General features: G+C 40.7%; 1 protein-coding gene across 2 annotated transcripts in view; it reads right to left on the reverse strand.

The window, feature by feature from the left end:
• The window catches only part of HDAC10 (histone deacetylase 10), a 298,704-nt gene that overhangs the window by 221,201 nt on the left and 55,272 nt on the right, over nt 1–22,231 (reverse strand). For both annotated transcript variants that reach the window (XM_069229661.1, XM_069229660.1), the window contains one exon: nt 8,328–8,394. In XM_069229661.1, the coding sequence (XP_069085762.1) occupies nt 8,328–8,392 (65 nt within the window). In that variant the 5' untranslated portion in view covers nt 8,393–8,394. The remainder of the gene's footprint in view (nt 1–8,327; nt 8,395–22,231) is intronic.

Raw genomic sequence — 22,231 nt, forward strand, 5'->3', positions numbered from 1 at the left:
GGGCCCTCTCGCAGCCATCATCAGAAGCCACAGTATGAACATTGTGTCATATGCCAATGACACACAACTGATCATTTCTCTCACCTGGAAATGGGAATGGAAACCATTGCCACCTGGATGAGAGAAAGCTGCCTCAAACTCAACTCAGACAAGACTGAGCTCATCATCTTTGGAAACTCCAACTCAGCTTGGGACGACTCCTGATGGCCCACATTCCTCTGCGCACCCCCGTCCTCCCTATCCAAGACCCGCCAGGAAAACTCAGTCACCTCCTCCTGCTGGCACACACTCCGCAAACTTCAGAAGATCTTCAGATGGATCCCAGCAGACTGTTGCAGGACAGTCACCCATGCCTTAATCACAAGCAAGCTCGACTACGGCAAAGCCCTCTATGCTGGCACCTCGACTAGAAACATCAAAAAACTACAACTCATCCAGAACTCCGCCGCCAGACACATCCTGGATCTCCCACGCCAAGAACACATCTCTCAACACCTGAGGACCCTCCACTGGCTTCCGGTCGAGAAACCAATCACCTTCAAACTACTCACCCACACGTACAAGGCCATACACAACGCAGGACTAGCCAACCAGAACCACCGCATCTCCTGCCACAACCCTGCCAGATACCTTCGCTCCAGCCAGATGGCCCTGGCCACCATCCCTCGCATCTGCAAAACAAGGACAATCCTTCACCTACATCGGAACAAAGAGCTGAAACAATCTCCCCCTGCACTTCAAAGCCTGTCGCTCACCATCTTCAGGAAGAACCTCAAGACGTGGCTCTTCAGATGAGGTCCCTCCCCCCATCACTTTGAGACCCCCACGCTTTACAAAAACTGATTGATTGATTTTGTAAAAGCCTACTAAGAGGCTATCTGGACCCAGAGATGTAGCAGTCCTCTCATTCTGAGAAGCACTTCCTCTTTCATTATGGGGACATTCATTTCTCTCTATATCTTTTTGGTTGAGGACTTTAATTTCTACTGAGCCCAGATTGCCTATTCTCTCCTCTTCTTCAGTGGAATTCCTCTTGAAGAGCTCAAAGTAGAATTCTTGTGACCTGCCTTGCTTTTAAGTTTGCACACAAATAACTTCTGACTTGTCTAAATTACAGTTTGTTGGTGAGCATCTTTTGTGCCTTATTGCCCCCTTCATAGTATGTCATGTCAAGTTTTGTCAGATTGTGGTTCACTCTACCAGTGTCTACCGTCCTAATTGGCAATTTCAACACAATGACTTTACTTTGTGACAATGTTGCTTTATGTTTCTGTTCAGCTTGTTCAAGATCTAATCTTATCTTTTTTGTATAATGCCTCTTTTTGGTTGCTCGGCTGCTGCAAATGGGCAGGCACCTAAATACTGCTCTGAGCTTCCCATAAGTTGCCTTGCTTACATCACCTGCATTAGTTATAGTTATTCTTTGGTTCACTGAACTTTGCTTACTAACACTAATAGGTCCATAAGGGGGACTTAACTGAGCTTCCATTAGCCTCCCACTCCTCTGCTCCTTCCATATGATACAAGGTGCATGACATTCAATTTGTGCAAGTAGGTGTCAGTCCATGGGTATACGATCTGCATATGAGCAGCCTCTGTGTGCTGCTTAAAGGTGTGAAAATGTTTCTGTACTGGGATATGTGCCACCACACATTAGTTAAGCCTGTGCCTTCCAAACATTCCCTGCCTATGGCTTAGATGGACACTACCCAGAACCTGTGTTGGGTTTAGTCTTATCCTTGGTCCATCTCTAGTGAGATCTCTGCCCACAATAATGGGTCTTTTGGACCAGTCTTGGAGTGTGGGAATTGTTGTACACAGGAATTCTTCTTGCCCTGAGTTGGGCTCGTAAAGCAAGTCCATGCTGAAGGGCATTCAGAATCTTGTTTCACTATTCATCTACCTTCTGCATTTATTTTTCTTTCTACTATGAAGTGGAAGCCTTTGTGATGAAAGTACCCACCGTAGCATTTGTTTTAACACAGACAAGAAAAACCGTGTTGGGAAGTGTTTTGATTTTAAGTGTTCTTGTTCAGACTCTGGCAGGCGTGTCCCTTGTAAGAAGCCTATATCTGTATCCAGTAGCATATCACCAATTTTTGGGGGGTTTCATGCCTATGCCCATATTAATCAGTGTGCCACCAGTCTTTTGGAGGGCTTATTCAATCCTCAGGCATTATGTGTGGTTGCTATGACTGTTTTCTTCACGTGGATCAATGTGGCAATCTCTGCCTGGAGACTTGCTTTTACAGTAGAGTTAGATATGCAAATTTCTTAATCTCTCATGTGGAAATGGATTCCTTCCCTGTTCTCCACCCCCATCCCTCCCCCCAACAACTAGAAACAACACTTACCAAGTGTGATTAACACCTTGGGACCTCTTGTCCCTCCAAGTTACTGATCTCATCTTCCGGATGGAAAGTGTATCAACAGGGTAGTAACCACAATTTCGTCTGTCCCTTTCTTACTCCTCCCCAAGCTACACTGTAACACTGCTCCACGTGATAAAATCGTAGGGGAGAAGCCCTGCATTCTTTCTTTAATTTCCCTTGGTGTGATGACTACATATTCGGTTGGGAATGGTGGTGCCTGTATCACGTTGTTTGACTGTCTTTTGGCTGACCTATTGGCTCCGCTTGCCGCTGTCTTGCCTAGCCAGTAGAATTTCACACTCATTAAGACTCCTAACGGGATACTACTTTTCTCCAGCAGGGATGGGTTTGGTTCGGAGCTTCCCTTGGCTGCACCTCAGCTTCTTGCAGTTGACTAACCTCTAAACCAAAAATGTGGAAGGCTTCTTACAGTGACTTTGTTGACCAGTACCTGTTTTTCCATTTAAACCTAATGTGAAAGAGGTAGTCCCACCAATATTCGAATTCTTTTTCTTAGGTAATCAGTTACTTCAATTGTTATCTTTTCTCTAGTATGACTGCTGAAAGATATTGGAGTATCTGTGTGGTTAGCCTGTTGAATCTTACATTTGCTATCCTCTTAGGTTATTCATCAGCTTTTATTTGTCTTTATAACTATGCAGTCTAGCCAATATGTCTGTTTGTACTTTTTTTAAATCTGTATTTATTTCCACAGCAGACAACTATGGTGCATTCACCTATTTGACCTATCTTCTTAGGAGGGCTATCCTTGGGGTGGTCCATCTAGGCTTGGCACAGATCCTGGACATGTTTTTAATGTCACTTTAGCAGGACTCCTGCACTTATATGTTGTTTCTTCTGGACATATTGTCAAGGTCTTTTTGCCCTTAAGAGTAGACTGTTTCGCTCTTTGTATATGATTCTCACTCTAAGCTGATTTTGCAACAAAGTTCTTTTGTTGCAGTTTTCTTCCAGCGATCCAGGCTTTGGACACAAGGATGTCATATGCTCCATCCAGTCAAATTTCCTTTCAGGTCCAGGACAGCCTCCATGTCAATAAACTGGATTGAGAAAATTCACCTCCTCTTTTTTCGTGCTAAAGGCTGTCCAAGTTAATGTTCTTTTTTGCCTTCCTTCTGGTGTCAGGTTCTGGTTCCGGAGTTCTTAACAGCCTAAGACCTTTGTCTGGAGCAGCCACAAAGTAGGGTTTTGAGACATCCTGATATGCTTTTCCTTCAAAGATCTCCAGGAAAGAACTTTACAGATTTGTTGGTGTTGGCCCATAGTTACCAGGCTACTACATAGGTCTTTGGACTGACACACTTGCTCTCTCCAGGGCTTCCAGTTCTGTCTTTTCATGCTTTGGTTTTCTTTTTATAGGTCCCTTCCTCTAGGTCCCTTGGATTTGAGAGGTTTTATTTTGAGAGGCACTGCTTGTGTTTTCTGCCTCTGGAATGCCCTCCAGACCTAGATAATATATTTCTGTACTGGCAGAGACAGTAGTATTGTCTTTATGCTGAATTTCGTCAGTACACTTAGCACTGGGCTTGTGTTCCAGATTTGATCAAGTTTTGCACATGGCTTGCTTCATATGTAACTTTTTATAACACTTGCTAACTATGGCGGGTGTCATTATTGCTCCAGGGTGCCTTTCATTTGTGTCTACGAGTTTTATCATCATGGGAGCCCACCTTTGAGCTGTAATTTGTGAAATTATCTTCCTGTGTTGGTGTTTTCTCTCCTGTAACTCGCTGACGGTGCCCTTGTTCAGTCCAGGAAAAGGGCCAATGTGCTTTCTCAAGTGTTTTATCTTTCCTCTGCCTTTATCAGTCATCAGCGGAGACTGTTTCCTTCAGCATTACCCTCTCCTCGTCTGTGGTCATCCTCAATGTTTTGCCTTTGGGTACATGGGGCGGGGCACCACATTTGTGGCTTTGGCTAGTCCAGGTTCCACTCTACCAGTTCACCTGTATCTGGACACTGCTTTCCTGCCACTGAGCTCTACTTTTCTTTGTGGCTCTATACATTGAGTTCTATGTTTCTGCAACCCACTGCTGTTGTTTCCTAGTCCATTTCGTTTGCTAATTTACCTTCTTTGTGGGGGTCATCTTCCTCAGGTTTACATGTTTTTATCGCTGTTCAGGCTGCCTGGCACTATTTGTTGCCAGCAAACTACTGGTCCCGTGTCTAGACGCTTCTTTTGCTGGTGTCACCTTGACTTTTACATAGGTTTCCTGGTGTTTATATGCCTACCAAACTCTGGGCTGTATCATCATCCATTTCTCTGCGCTGTGCTGGCACAAAAAGGATCTATGGTTTCTTTCTGGTTTCTTGAGCACATACATTAACTCTAAATATCTCCAAGTCAGAGCATGATTTGCTGACAGCAGAGCTTGGAAATACATAGAGGCAATTACTGCCCTGTGCTTCAGAGCTTTGTTAACAGCAAATCATACACGAATTCTGAGATATTGGTAATTAATATATGCACAAAAGATGGCTAAAAAACACAGTTCTCTTCTGCGCAGGGACAATGGAGAACAAAGTATCATAATCCATCTCCTAAACAGGAACCGTAACCCTTTTTTAGGTTTAAGCCTACCAGACAGTGCAAACATACTGGGGACATGCTGAAAGCTTACCTAGAGGAATGCTCCCCTCCCACTGCTTACAATTGGATTTGTGTTTTGACACTAAAATGTACTTGATTTCTATCAATGGCGGTACTTGTTTTAGCATGTCCATATTGTTTCTGCGCCCACCATACAGCATAGCCAGTTTACCATCTCTTCAATGAGCTCCTTCTGTTCTTCTATGATTGCTTGTTTTTCGAATGCAAGTTCTTCCTTTTTCATAAAGTACTCCATGACAGTGCATGCTTTCAAGCTGTCTTTCTGGTGTACTTCTTTCCCCACCCCAACACTTCACATCGTTCTATTGCCCATGTGTTTATCTTCCCACACATAATGCTCTACTGTGTCCTCTTTCACCGGTGGCCTTTTCTTAGCTGTGTGTCTATATGTTATTACAAGAAATAAATGACTCAACAGATTAACTCAAACACCCCCTCCCAAATCCTTCTTTTTTTTTAAATTATTTTTTGGGTGGTAACCCCTTGCCCCCACATCACCCACCACACACACACACACACATACACACACACACACCCACCAGTCTTTTTCACCTTTTTTTGGGATGGGTAACTCCTCCAAAACCCCTCCATTTTTTAAACCATAAAAACTTTTTTTTTACTGTTACCCTCCTCTGAAACCTAAAACCCCTTACATGCCATTTACCTCTACCCATCGCAACTCTTAAAATCACTTACCTCCCTTTACCTCTGCCCTCCCCTGAAGTCTGAACTGTAAAACCCCTTACCTCTACTCACTCCTGAACCCCAAAAACCTCTTGCCTCCCCCTTTACCTCTACCCACCCTCAGAATCATAAAATCCCCTTACCTCGTTTTACCTCTACTTGCCCCTCAACCCTAAAATACAGTTGCTTTCCTTTACCACTACCTGATCCTGAAACCTAAAAAAACCCTTACCTCCCTTCATCTCTACCCTCTCGTAATCCTAAAAATCCACAAACTCCCTTTACCACGTAACTTAAAAACCTCCATAACTCTATCCTTTCTCACCCATCCCTTAACTCTTACCCATCCATTCATTCTTAAATTAAATTATTTAATGAAAGAATAATTAATTAATTAAAAAAATATATGTTTACCTGAGTGGTAAAATATAGCTGGGTAAAGTATCAAAAAGAAGCCTGCATGATTCTTATCTGTGTGGTACTTACCGATGTGGTAACATTCTGTGGGGGTAAAGACTGCATACCTTGCTGCATAAATTCATGAATGTGACTGTACACATTGTGAACACTACAACAAGTTATAACCAAGTCATCCTCTCATTTCATATCTCCAATAGTCAGGAGCGGCTCGCAGTGCCCAATGGGGTGCAAGGGGGAGATTAATCAAGATGAAAAGAAAAACCTTACCTGTACTACCGCCATCACCGCCGTGCTGCTCTTCTCCTGCAGACAGGCTGCAGGCACAGGTTCCCAGCCTGCCCTGCGGTCAATCCAGACGTTGCTCAGAGCAGCGTTAGGATTGCCTGAGAGCACCCAGCCAGGGCGCTCCCAGGCAGACTGAACTGATTCCGGTACGGAGCGGAATGAGACGCGAAATGAGGACGTTCAAAATGTCACTACACAGGTAGAAGAACAGTCAATTTTGACGTTCTTCCCTATTCATGAGGTAGATTTAAACACTCTCCTCTTTTGGGACCAGTCGAAGTAGTATTTCTAATAAGAAGGAAAGTTTCTGTTTGGGACCCTGTACAACGAATGGGCATAAGTGGTATTCTTATTAAGTTTTGGATATCATTTTGGGATTCAGGAACCTGTGGAGTAAATAAGCCTTGAAGAAGTCCATTTTTTGGACGAAACACGTGTCGGCTGATGCTACATATGGGCTCTACATATGTCCTCCAGGCCCATTTACTTCAAGTTTGCTCTTTTGTATTAAGAATTTATTATTACTTTTGTATAGATAATTGTTAGTGTATTCTTAATGTATTAATCCGTCTTGAGTCATAATTGTATTGTATGGCATGTGTTTTTTGTTAAATAAAGTACAAAGTTTTTGATATATATAAATGAGTTAGCATGCTCATGTGAACAAAATAACTCACACCAGGGTTGTTAGTGTGAAATACAGTATTATGAGAACATATTGGAATTTTTGTTTCTAACTTGGAATTCACTATTGACCCTCCATATTTGTATATTGTAAATATTGAGTGTGCTCCGCTATATTTTTTCTTAGACTGGGAGCCTGTGCCTGCTCTCTGCAGCCCAGCAACACAGTGCCGGGCTGAAGACAGCCTACTGCACATGTGTGTTTGGCCGGCCCGAGACGGCCGGCAAACATATATGTGCTGTGAGAGGGAGTGCTGTGCACTCTCTCTCAGTGCTCGTCACAGCCTGTGGCCCCGCCCCTTTTACCAAAAAATTATAATAAACATAGTTTATTATTGTTTTTTTGGATAAAAGGTTTGCAGCTGCTGCTACATCTGGCGGGGGAGGAGGTGCGACGCTCCTCCGCCATAGCGGAGGAGCCGTGTCTGTCAACGGTACCAAATGACTTGCTTCACACTCTGTGCAGAAACACATAATGTTTTTTACATTTTGGAATTAGGTTACTCTACTCACAACAATTTTCACCTGCATTTTGTTAACTGCATTTACACACTTCACATTTAGATTTTGTCCACTATTCAAGGCCACGCAGAGCTCAACTCTGAGCAGAGTTTACCCATCTTCATGATTCAGAAAATGTACAATTACTGGGGTGAGAACCAGTTTGAAGCCCCCGCCTACCCTGTTTTTACCATTGACCATAGTCTGTGCCTGAGTGATCCAGGTTACCTGTCACTGTAACCCAACAAGTTCAAACTCTTCATGCTCCCAACAATCCTCTAAGTCTTCATAAAGAAATAAGACTGCATTGTCATCATGCAAGGTGTCATTTTAAGAACTTTTGGGTCTCTGGCAAAATATACTTTGTGGCCCCAGGTTCAGAACAAATTGGATTTTTTTTTGCCTGTTTTCTGATAAATTAAGGCTGCATGATACCAAACGATATTATACATAAGCTTTCGCACAGAACTGCCAAAATAAGTCTTTGTTTGGTAACCAAAAGATCCTTAAAATTACACTGGTGGAGAGAGAAAGAGACTGAGTGAGAGAAAGAGGCAGGATGAGAGACAGATGTGCGGATAGAGAAATCAAAAGTCAAAGGGTGAGTGAAACTGGGAAAACATCACTTTACCAGACAGCCCTTATAATGTGGCAGCCTTGGGCAATTATTCATTTTGCTCATGCATTTAAATGTCTCTCTTGATTTGCACAATATCTTACATGAAATGAAAAACAGAAAAAATACTTACTCATCCCACAATAGTTTGTGGCTAGTCATTTCTTCATCGTAAATCAATGCAGTTCCAGATGCCATGACTGAAACACATACAATAAACACATCAACTTTTGTTATTGCTCCAAATTGCAAGTTGCATAAAACAACACTTTGGTTTGATGAACTTGGGTTACTGGGTCTTACTACAATACAGGTAACACAAGTCTACTAAGTGCTTTGAGAGAAATAGCATTACTGGATGGAGAATTGTGATTTTATTAATGGCAAGGAGGCTAGCATTATGCGTTAACTTTTATTTACTACTTCCAAGCAGCAATCACTCCATAGTTCCAAAATAACAACATGCATGACTCATAAAGAAATACCAGTGCATTCAGTCTATAAAACTTCAAAACATTCCATCTTCTTCTCTTTTGGTGCTGCTCTTTGTTTATCCAGTCCTCCTCAACTTCCTTTGAGTCCAAAATTGTTCCATAGGCTTTTGCAACAGATCAAGTAACATATCTTTACAGGTAAAAAACAATCATGTATCACCAAATACAAAATCAACAAACTCTGCAAATATTTTCTTTCAACCACTTTCAGACTTCTTTTCAATTGCTTAACACAAATGCTTCCCTTTGTTTACAAATTTTATCCACTAACTCCCAACATTCTCTTGTACTCCTGGGTAGGGAGGGATAATGCTAGCCTCCTTGTCTATAATAAAAGCACAAGTCTCCATTCGCTAAAGCTATGAGAATCAGCGTTTTATGGCGACAGGAGGCTAATATTATGTATGTTCAAAGCCTCTAAATCTATTCCTTGAAACATGCTCTACAGATTTGAAATAGAATTTTCTGAAAACTTTTGGCCACTCTGTCACTTTCATTACCGTCTTCATTTGTGCTCCTGTTGTCAAAACCCTAGAAGTCATGAATGTGATTTAAATCTTTTAGCACTCACACCAGAATCCTTTATCTCCTTCTTTACCCATCTTGCAATAGTAGCTACAGACACTGCTCTGTTCAGCATTCTCAGTCCAGACGAAGCCCTTCTTCAGAGTCTCTTTCTTAATTGTTTGGGTAATGAAACTTTGTAGGTAGGCAAAGTTCTGAATAAACGGGCGATAGAAGTTTGATAGCCCAAGGAAACATTGTGCTTCCTTTATAGACGATGAAGAAGGCCAATCTAGGATGGCACTCACCTTGTCAGGGTCCATGGATATTCCGTGTTGATTGATACTGAATCCCAAATACTTCACTTCAGTCTTATGAAATTCGCACTTCTTTTGCATTTGAAATTAGTAATCTACTTACACCATCACTCCTGAATTCCTACACTCATGACTCACTCTTTCAAACAGTCTACCACACAAAATGTTGAGCAACTCTCAAATCTTGGATAGAAAATGGACTCTGACATAGTCTTTGTCCTTAATCACACTTAAAAAAATACTCCTGCCAGTTGGTAGAAACTACTGAAAATATCCAAAGCCTGAACATCAGATACTTTCTTAAAAGAAACTCAACTAAACAAAGCAAAGTTGCTAACTTCCATGAAATCTCCCTTAAAGTTAAGTATATATTCAGTGACCAAGCCTTAAACATCTTTAAAACCACATTAGCATCCCAAACTCCTTCATATAGTGACCTAGGTGGTCTCTTCAAAAGAATACCTGTTGCATATTAAAGGACTTTTCCCAATAGACAAACTATTTAATAAAGTATGGCCTGCTGCAATAGCGGACCTATAACAAATAACAATTAACTGCCCTATACGAAAAACTTTTTAAAAACAAGTCTGCCAAAATATTTGCAACTTCGACCTCATCAGCCTCTATAGTCTCTTTCCACGCACCAAGATACCCAAGCATTTCACGTCCTCTTATATCTCTTCTTTCTTCCTGGTGCCCATGACTCATTGAGAAGGTCTGAAGCCTATCCAGAAAGTGCATCAAATCTTCCAGATCTCCTGATATCTACCAGAGGATGCTCCTCTCCTTCTATGCCTACCAACATCCCTTTTCAAGACTGAATTAAATAAGGCACTTCCACAGCCAAATCCATCACCAACACAAATCAAACTTGTGTCACCCAAAAAGGTGTCACCAGTACTATCTAACACTTCTGCCTCCTCACCTAGACTAACACCCTTTGCATCATTGCAAACTTGAGGGAAAACATAGCTTTTCATATCTACCAAACTTTGAGTAAACGCATCCACTGCCATTGTTCCTGGATCTGGACGCCAGCTGAGATATTTCACCTTCTGAAATGTTAAACGGGAAGCAAACAAGTCCCCTTCTATTGGATGTAAACATGACTATTTTGTGAAAAACTTCTCTCCTCAACACCCAATCACTGCAGTTTCTGAAACTGCACAAATTGCAATCTGCAACTATATTCTCCTTCCCTGCTGAGTACTGAGCTAAATGTGTATTTTGCTGCCCTGACGAAACTCTCAAAACCCCTTTGCAATCTCGGATAGCTTTTCCGACCTCGTTCCTCCTAACTTTTTTACATAGATTACCTTTGTTACATTGTCCACTTTCAATAAAACAGACCTTCCTTGCAACTTGTTCTTGAAACTGGGAAGAGTAAACAGACCTGCAATAATTTCCCAAGAATTTATGCACTCTTCCTTCTCCTCCCCATTTCCCTCACGTTTCCTGACCCATACACATTGCTCCTCAATAAACTGCTTACATTCAATTCCACCACCAAATAGGACTGTCCCAGAAACTTTTTGATCATTCCAAGCAGCCAAATTCTCTAAATACCAAGTCAACTCCAAACTCACTTCCTCATCGTCACCACCTTGTCTGCGTACCACAGACCCCATGCTAATTCAAGTATCTATAAGCACTGCAGAGCCCTTTAATGCAGCGAGCCTTGAAAAACTACTTGTATTGAAGATGAAAGAAGACAAATGACATGTAAGATCTCTTAATGTTACCTCCTTTCACTTCCTCAATTCGCATACCTCTCTTTTTTTTCCAGATTCTGACACATGATAAGAATGTGATCCAAATATATAATCATTCTCACATCTTGTTCCTGTAAGAAGCCTACAAGTGGTTTTAAGACGTTCGTGAAACACCAATGGCGCTGATGAAAGTCCAAATGGAAGACACTGGTACAACTGACATTACCACCTTAACTGAAGAAAACGCTGACTCCCCTCGTCATTAGGTACTGAAAAATAGGCATCTTTCAAATCTGATTTCACCATCCAATCCAACTCCTGCAAGATGCCTCTCAACATATGAACTCCCTCCATTTTGAAATGCTGGTTAAGTTATAAAATTATTTAAATGCCTCAAATTATCACTGGTCTCTATAGTGACAAGGCCACACAAATTGTATGGTTATACGTGGATTTATTGGGAAAACATGGGAAAGAGCAAGCATACGCATCTTCCCTGAATGTAGTCTCAACCAATTGTCCCACACAACCATCACCACCCTCACGGTTCCATTCTCGGAACCTTCACATATCATCAGCTGTGAAATACACACACGCCTGGCAACCACATAACCTAGCAACACCACAGTCTCCAATCCTTGCCCTTCTTTTCCACCAAAAGAGGGTACTTACAAAACAATTTTCCTCTTCCATTATCTATATATTAACCTCTTTTTCTGATAATAGACTTATTTCCTTTGCTATGACCTGTTTCTGATCTTTACTAAACACCAACTATCTTGGTTCTCCTCCCTGCAAACGCACCTTCTTGAATTCTATTACATACCCTTTAATTGCACCAATGATTAATTATCTTCCATTCCTCTGTGAAATGTCACAACCTTCCTCCCACCTTTTCCTGGATAGAACCAGTAATACCCCCTTGTACGCACCCTCTGGTGCTGTGGTTTGCTGACCTCTACCTCTTGAGGCCTTTGTTCTTCCATCTCTACCTCTTTGTGAATAAAATCCTTCACTTGACTGAAAAACTCTATATACTTCTTTTCCTTGGTTATATTGGGCTGTAAAGTTCAAAAGATTGCCCTCTCCTTCCGGCCCTACCATATAAATTATTTCCACTAAAAACCTTCCTCATCAATGATTGTGCTTTATCCAAAGCCAAAAAGGTAAAGACATATTTTCCTAAGGATTTTACCATCCCTTCTCCAAACAAGAAACCTTTAACCTCAAGCAAGGATTCTTTCTGCGCTTAATTTGACCAATATCGGACTTATACGCATTAAAACTGCCTTTCTCCTCTATGCAATTAGGCTGGCATTTGCATTACCCAGAAAGCAAATACCGCTGACTCCATTTTCTCAGTAGCTCAATTTTCATGTCACTTCTATTAACATAGGGTTCCTCCACTGAATCAAAAATACATGCCAACAGCCTCAACACATCCAACAACCTATCTTCACATTGCTTTAAAGCACACTCTAATCCTTTCCTTGGATCACTTCCGAGTTTAAACAAATATATTATCAATTCAAGATCCAAATTTGAAGTCATAGTCTCCTTTTCTACAATAACTGGTCTTGAGCATTCTGCCCTCCTTACATTTCTCTCCTCTCACTCTAGAAGTTTCCTAATCCTCTGTTTAATATAATCAGCCACATGTTTCATTGGCCACCAATCTGAGCTCCACGGATGTCTCACATCCTTTGGATCAAATCATTTTTGACGCATGGGTCATTAACTGGCTTCCCAGTTCCAATCTTAATGTTATCTAAATCACCAAACTCATTTCCCAAAAAACTGCTGGTTTCTAAGTCAAATATATATAAATCTCTATTCCTTTTCTCTGTATTGGTATGTCACAGTATCCCATCAGTTGCAGGGCTATCCCGCCTTCTTGCCGTGCCCCTAACTGCACCTTTTATCTGCGAGTTGCTTAGGACTCCATATCTTGAAACACCAGACTCCTCCTACACTGATGTGTCGTTTTCCTTAAATACCTACCACCTGGTCCTTTATTCATGTGATCTTCCTCCTCAGAGAGACTAAAACTCTTCCTCTTCATTCCTATGACTCTTCTTTTCCTGCTACATTTAAAAAATAATTTCACAGTTTTCCGAATAGGATCTTTAATTTTCTGTCTCACAATCTCCTGTAGACTATCCTCCTCATGAGTCTCTTGCTCCTCTGCATACTGACCAATTCTATCTGTGGATATGAATTTAATAATAAGCTTCAACTGAATAGGATCTTTAATTTTCTGTCTCACAATCTCCTGTAGACTATCCTCCTCATGAGTCTCTTGCTCCTCTGCATACTGACCAATTCTATCTGTGGATATGAATTTAATAATAAGCTTCAACTGTCCTTACTGTATGAAAATCGTGTCCCTCAGGATGTCCTTTCTGACTCTGATCAGAGGATTAATGTCCTTTCCTTTAAAGTCCATGATGATGACCTTAAAATAGCAAGGTCGATTTCCTTAAAATTGACCTCAAAGTGGAGCATGCCCTTAGTAAGGATAGCCACCCACTTATCTGTTTCTACTAAAGCACGAATGGAAGAAACTGCCCTTACTTCAGTAAGCGAGTAGAGTCAGTGCACATTTAAAATGCTGCCTCACAACCATCTCAATAATCTTATGATTGGGATTCTTAAACGAATTTCCATGTATTTTGCGCCCACTTTACTATAATATTACAAAAAAGATCTCAATGTTTTTACCTACCTGAAACAAGTGTAGTTAATAACGAATATTAGAAATAAATACATGAATGTATTTTTTAACTTGTTAATTTATGTTACAAAACCACTCAAACCTTCAATCTCCCCAAACTCCAGAAAATGGATTTACCTTTGTAACAAAACGCACAATCCATACAAAACACCACCTGAGCTAAATGTATGTGGATATACGTACCTGCTCAGAAGCAGCAAACAAAAAGGGGCGAATATGGCATGTTGTGGGGTTTTAATTATCTGAATGTTCTGGATTTTCTTTATGAGTCTTGCAGTGTTCTTATTTTGAAACTTGGAAGTGATTGCTGCTTGGAAATACTTAAAGTTAATGCACGGTGCCAGCCTACTGTCTTGCCATAAAATCTACTGAGGATTTTCTTCCGAACACACAGTGAATCCATAAGCAGGAAGATGAGTCCTGAACTAATGTAGTGAGATTCATTTAGATTTTAAAGACAGAACTAGTTTGTAAAACTTGTAACACATGCCAGGGAGAGGTGTCAGATAGAGAGAAAGTTATAAATGCTGGGGATAGAGATCAGTATACTAAGGTCTTGATTTAGATCTTGGCCGTATTCAGTGGTGGCTGGTGAAGTATGAAAGTGGTGGGGCATAAAATGAAATTAGGTGTTTGCCAGAGCGGGGAGCGCAGTGAGTAAGCATGACTATCTTAGAAAGGATTCAGGAGGGGAAGGAAGATCTACAACAAATGGGGAAATTGTAAATAGAACATTGATGGCCACCTATAAGCTAAGTAAAATGAACTCATTTACTTTTAAATAAATCTGCATGCTAACTAGCAGGTAGATTGTTTGCTATGATGTAGTCGCTCCTGTCAATGGTGATACTTATAGATCACTGCACCGCTAGGTGCCTCGCAGCTAACCATTCAGGCCCAGTATAATGATAAAGTGCAGTCAATGTATATTAAGTCCTTTTATTCTCAACTTAGCAATTATAAGTAACAGCAAAGCAGGAAAACTGCAACTCACTTGTCTTCCCTTCTATCACCAACTGCCTTCTTCCAAACACTCTCATCCCGCATTCCCCTTACATCAGTCAATGCTTTCTACATTCTATATTCTACTTACTGACATGCAGCAACACAACACATCCTTTCCCTTTATACAATTTGAATAAAAAAAAAAGTCTACAACTATTGTAACAATATTTTTCTTGGAACTCATGAACATTTCTCTGCGGAATCTTAAAACAAAATTTACAAAAACAATTACTAAAAACAAAAAGAACTTGGTGCAATCTTTACAAAAACATTTTCCATTTTTTCCATTCCCCTATATTTATTTGGAGCTTGGATAATTCTTTCCACTCTATTTCTCCTTTCCACGCCTTGCCTATCAACATCAGGAGTCTCGGCAATCTCTTCCAATTCCACTCCCTCTTTTTCCTCCTCAACTTTACCATGACTTGAATCTCCTTCCTCCACAATTTTTTCCTGACTATCTAGATCATCATCCTTGAAGTATAGGACTCCCTCACTGTTTCTCAATACTTTACTCATCAATCTTCGAAAACCTGACACAGCTGATGCCGGTCCAAATGGCATCCTTACATACTGGAAACATCCATAAGGTATGATGAAAGCTGTAATTCTTCTACTTCTACTTTGTTCCTTTAATGGCACTTGATGGTATGCCGAAGTAAGGTCGATGAAGAAGAACCAAAATATGGTCAATAATTGTTTCATGTTCTTTGTTTTAGACAATAACTCATTCATTTTTGGTAAAGGAAACATATCTACTTGTATTTGCTTACTGACTCTTCTTAGATTGACACACACTCTAATTTTGCCATTACATTTTCTTGCAACTACTAAAGGAGACATGTACTCTGACGATTCTATTCTTTCAATTATTCCTGCTTCTTCCAGTTTTAACAATTCGGTCTTCATTTCTCTTCAAACAACAAATGATACATTTCTTACTTTGTTATTCACCAGAACAGCCCCTTCCTCCAGAATAATTTTGTGTTTAAATCCTTTTAGTTTACCTATCTTACCAGAAAATACTTCTTGATATTCCTTCCTTATCATCTCACCCACATTATCTTTCTCATCAGATACTAAAACTTGTTCCTCACTATTTAGATTGAGAATGATATCCAAATTCTTTTGATATCTCCATCCAAAAACACACGGTCCATATTATGCCACATACATTCTCCCATATGCCTGTCATATCATGAATTGGAAAAACAAATTCCTGTAGCCCACCATAGGTAGAGTTTCTCCAGTAAAACTCTTTGGTCTGATATCAGACTTATTGAGCTCTTTGCCAATGTATTTGCTCAAATTTCTCTTTCCACATTTCTATATCAATGTTGCCTAAGAAGATCCAGAATTTGCCACCAAAATAACTGGAATATCTGCCACTTCTACTTCACACTTGGGTTTGTTTCTTGACTCTGTTGCAACATCCAGAATAATATCTTGTACTACTAATATACAATCATCTACTCCATCTTCTTCAGAAGTGGATTCCTTCTGAGAATCCGTCACTTATTTTATTTTTTCTCTGCTATCTCTTTTTGCACGTGCATGCCAAAATACCCAACCAAACTACAATTTTCTTTTGAAATCTCGCGTCCAAAATTTCTAGCTGTTAGCTAGATGTTCACAACTTCCACATCTATAACAACTTAATTCAGATAAGATTTTAAGGTTTTCTTGAGAGTTTTATTTCCCCTCACCCCCACTCACTGCACACACCTCTATAACCTCTTTGTTCTCTTCCAATGCCGCTTTGGCATATCTGTTTGATATCTCTGTCTTTCTTACTATTGCCGCTATTTCTTTTAAACTTGCATCTCCACATGCGCATGGCCTTTATTGCACCTTTTTGTTACTAGTATGCATAATTACTTGGTCTCTAATCAACTCTTCTTGTGTCATTCCAAATCTACAGGAAATAGCTAGCTTCTTTAAAGCTGAAACGTAATCAATCATTTCTCTCTGCTCTTGTTTACAGTGGCAAAATGTATACCCATCAATGGCTATGCATACTAGTGGTGAATAGTATCTTTCTAGATCCTCTCAAGCATTTGCATATATATCTGTCTTGTCTGCACTTCTGGTTTTCTTCTCCATCTGGTTACATTGCCTTATATCTTCTGGCCCCAGAGAATGTAACAATATACCTTTTTTAGTTTCTGAGGTCAATTTCTTATTATCAGTAGTCACCAGGTAATTACAAAAAAAAACCTTCAATTTCTGCCATTTCATATGTGGAATGGGTGGTGTCAATGTAAATGTTTGTGCTGCACACATTCACTTTTTCTCTTTTTCCTTATAACTACCTAACTACTCGTAGTCTCTAAATAAATATTCAATAAACATATATAATACTATTATGCATAATACTATATAATGTATTTTAGTAGATTAATAAACTATTATACTGAGCATCATAAATTTTGAAATATCCAGTCTTGAAACAAGGTGTGTACATCACCGATAATAATAACTTATTACCCACTGTGCATCATATATTTGAAATTTAGTCATGACAAAAAGGTGTGCGCATGACTGAACGTGAGCGCTCAATTATCCACCCTTTTAAAATTTTGATTCCGCAAAAAGGTGTGTGCATTACCGAAAACGAACACACTATAAATTGTAAAGGAGTATAAGTATTCCCACAGACGTGCCTATCACCGTTAGCGAACACACTTTGCACCAAATACAATTATTCTGAAGTGGTGCGCATATCACCAATGGTGCATGCACCCTCCTAAAAGTACTTATGGTGTGCGTATCACTGCTGCAATGATGCTTCTATGCCTAACCAAGATTGCCACTTTACATCATGCGCTGTTACGTCATCTCGGATTCCTTCTCCGCTGCTACATCTTCTCAGATTCAGTCAACTCCTCTACGAATGCTGTGCAGAATACAACATCCTCTGAATGAAATCTTGCGTTAAGCTTTTGATGTTCTTGTGCTTCTGCTCGTGAACAATCCTTGCTCCTCGTAACAGTAACGTTCAATATTACACATTACCTCGATGTTACACCATAATGTAATTCCAGCAAATCAATATTCAATTAGGATAAGCTACTTCCTGTACTCATTCACTGCTGCTTCTTTTTTCGTATTTTCTTCTGGTCCTCATTTATGAAATTATGCAGTCACTCACGTACCGCACACTGGTTCCTGCAGAGTTGAGACCCTTCGTCACCTCTTTGTAATGAAGAAGCGTAATTGATATATATTAAGTCCTTTTATTTTCAACTCTGCAATTATAAGTAACAGCAAAGCAAGAAACCACATCTCATTTGTCTTCCCTTCTCCCACCAACTGCATTCTTCCGAACCCTCCCATCCCACATTCCACTCACATCATTTAGTGCAGTCTGGATTCCATATGCTACTTACTGAAATGCAGCAACACAACATCCAATTTACATACTTGACTTGTTACTAGAGTTCCACTCATTTTGTAAGCTCACATAATATTGGCAAGTAAGGTGACTGAAAGTTGGGGAATTTACGAAAGATAATATGATCAAGCAAGTACTGCATATTGAGGTAGCATAAAAACAGTTGACACAATGTTAAAATAATAATATGTATTCTCAGTGCACAATATATGATCATGCCACTTGTATTTTCATTTGGCAACTCGTGTGCAGTATTGCTCACGTCACTGGTCCACATTCATTAAGCTTCACAGGGTGTTTCAGATGGAGCTTGAAATGATGAAAACTGACAATATTTTCACAACCCTTGATCTTTGGCCACTGTCCTCGATACCACCTAGTCTGTGGGTATGGGTGGAAACAAGTTATTTGGATTGCTTTGGTTTGAAATATAAATATGGCCTGTTGCATGTGAGTATTTTCTGTGTGTCTAGAATGTTTTTTGGTGTTTATGCTATGTATTTTGTATGTGTTGTGCTATGTATATGTGTACATCTGTAGTGCATGCTGTATGAGAAGTGGCACAGTGTGCCTGCTTTTCCTGCAATGTGGTCAATAATTCATCCCTGGTGAAAGGCCCCAGTAAATATGGACATAATACAGACAGTATACACTCTTCCTTACTGATGGAGGCAAACTGCGTCCTCTTCCAATAAGGTGTTGTAGAGGACTAGACCAGCAGTGGTTAATTTGTAAATAAAGACGTGCCAGTGCCCAAAGCTCTCCTTCAAAACATGCGGCTGCTGCATTTAAAGGTGCGAGCATTGAATACTGAGGCAATGCAATCCTAAAGCCATTTCGGGCCTCTATAATCCATTTACAGCCACCCTCTACCCCTTCAGTTCACTCTTGCAGCTTTCTGCTTTCTCTTTTTGTGACATTATTCTATTGTTCTCTTACTACGTCTTTCCCATATGTTTCTTTAACTCAGAGTAATTACCTGATGCAGAAAAATAAGTGTCGGCCCTGTAATGACATTTGTATTTAACCACTGCTCCATCTTTGCCACTGACTCCATTTTGTGCTTAACTTTGTTTCAAACACCTCCACTTTTCGTGATGCAGGTATTTTTCCACGTACAACGTATGCAATATGTATTTCGCTCATGTTTTTACTCTTCGTGCTCTTTCTCACCAAGGGCAGGCACATAACATGGGGAAGTGAAGAGCACAGATGATAAGATGTACCAGAGGAGAATTTTTATGGTTCGGCGGGGAACAGTTCGGTCTTGGGAGATGGCCAAAGCTCTAACGTGCACTTTCAACACGGACTGGTATGGCCAGCGTTTGAACAACAACTTACTGAATGGGAGAGGGGGATTTCTAGAATTCTCCTCTCCAGCTTGGATAAAGTATATAAGAGGAGGAAACTAGATGCCTGTGAATATTGAACTCGGGTCGGGAAAGGGACGCCTTTGCCCACTGTCATTCCCATTGTGCGTAGTTCTCTCATCACGGTCAACTGGGTTCACAACATGTTGCTGGCAAAAAGATGAAGGAAGCAAGCTTCATGGTGATGCATTATTTTTCATTCTTAATTTTAGCTTTGCATTGTGAATGAATATATAATCACTATATGCAGATATATAATCCATGATTTAAGTAGTGTATTTTCATTGTTTGTTTCTACGATCATTATTATTCTACTGCTTTGATCATTTTTTTGAAAGTGTATTCGTGTTGCTGCATTTGACCTGCATGATTCCTCTATTCGAACATTAAACAGTGCTTTAATAACTTTATTACTCAGACTAAGAACTCTGGAGTTTTGGAATTCCTTTTATTCGTGTTTCCTCTCAGTCTGAAGTAGAAGCAAAACACTTATTTCACTGCAATGACTATCTTCAAATGTGTACTTGTGTTGTACATAATTGACTTCCTCATTTAAACCTCGCAAAGTGCCTTAAAGAATGCATTTCTCGGACTGAAAGTGTTGCATACCAGAAATTCCTTTCAGTATTTGTGTATCTCCTCTTAGTCTGCGGTGAAGCAAAACAGGCCCTCAAAAATAAGTGCTGGTGCACCCCACCGGCAACCACTGGCTCAAATTAAGCACTGCAGACCAGCCAGTATTATATTGCACAATGCTGCTCTAACACTTTCCACTTAATTTTGTTCAAGATTCAATTGTCTGGCTAGCATCTTTTTTTATTAACAGAGGAGAGTAAAGAAGAGCACTACTTAATGAAATAACAAATGACTAGTCACAACATCTAGGACGCACTCCCTCCAGTGAAGAAGCGCTTTCACAGTGCTAGAATAACTCGCCAGGCTTGTTTGAAAGTTGTCAGCAAAAGAAATTTTAAAACTGGGCCCAGCTGAATCTCACAGTTGTGCACTGAATAAGTGCAGCTGTTCCCCAGAGTGTCGCCTAGGCTCCTGACAGCACAGTAGTGGAGGCTGGATTTCAGGAGAGGAGGGGCCCCTAAAAGCCCAAAAGCACTCTTCAGCATGCGGCCTTCGGCCAAAAATCTTTCAGAGGCTGTTGAATCTCTCTCAGACACACACACCCACCCATATAAACACGCACTTAGGCATACAAGCAAACACACATACATACACAGTTGGAGGCATGCACACACAGTCACAAAAATACACATGCACTGTCCAGCACACAGACAATCACACTCATTTAGGCATTTAAACACAAACCTTATCTAGGACAGGCTCATGATGCACATTCGCCCCCGTTCAAATCGTCTGTCTCCAGCACACCAGAAGCAGGCCCACAGGCTTCCACCCAGTTAGAAGACGGAATGGGGTTGAAGGACTGAGATGGACCATTTTTCCCTATTCCAGCTTATGATAGGGCCAGGGGGGCACCTGATTGATGAGCCCTGAAGCACCATTATCTGACATGCTGCAATACATGATGCTAGTGCAGCTTGTCAGATAAGTCTTGTGCCTCTGTGAGGCCAGGCTGTAACAGCCACTGACTGACACATGCGCAATACAACTAGTGGAGCCCTCTTCTGCTGGCAAGATATTATTACAGCTTTTACATGCAGACAAATGATCTGTGAGATCGTTTGTTTTCGTATAAAATCTGTAACATGCCAAGCAATTGTGGCAGAGGGAGGCAGTGGGTCCATGCACTGGCGCGGTATTACCGGTGGCAGACCCAAGTACTCCGTCAAGTTAATTGACTTCCGACCGCCATATTTGGATGTATTGTGGCTGAACCGCCGACCTCCTCAATGGAGTGCTCTTCCTAGCGATCAGTCAGGCGGGTTCCCACCTACCATATTTAGATATTACTGTCCTGTAGGTGTTGTTCTGGCGGGAGATTGCTGATAGAGGGAGACCGTCGCGGGAGCCAATGTACATTGTACAATGGCAGTGGCCAGGACAACAGGGAAAGTAACACTCACCCCATGGAGATTATCTATATATGTCCACCCGCATTCCACAACACATTACATACACACCATGATCCATTTGCATTCCACAACATGACAAATACATGCAGAAAACACATAAGGCCATACATCCTAAAACACAACATACACACACTATTGATATGACACCCATATACAACACAACTACACCTATCAACACAATGACACACTCATCTACACAAAATACACTCACACAAAAGCACAGCTACACACCACAACCACAACACTCACTTGAATGTTGCACACAGCAACACACATACATACACACCAAACATCAGACCCACATGTACCCATACAGACACAACCACATCACACCCTCCAGCCCCCTCTGTCTCAACCAGTCAATCCACTCACAAACACACACATACATACATGCACTGACTCACATATGCAACTGTAAGCACAATATTACACTTACAGGGCACATCGTAAAGTACACAC

Source organism: Pleurodeles waltl, chromosome 4_1, assembly GCF_031143425.1.
Source record: "Pleurodeles waltl isolate 20211129_DDA chromosome 4_1, aPleWal1.hap1.20221129, whole genome shotgun sequence".
NCBI lineage: Eukaryota > Metazoa > Chordata > Amphibia > Caudata > Salamandridae > Pleurodeles > Pleurodeles waltl.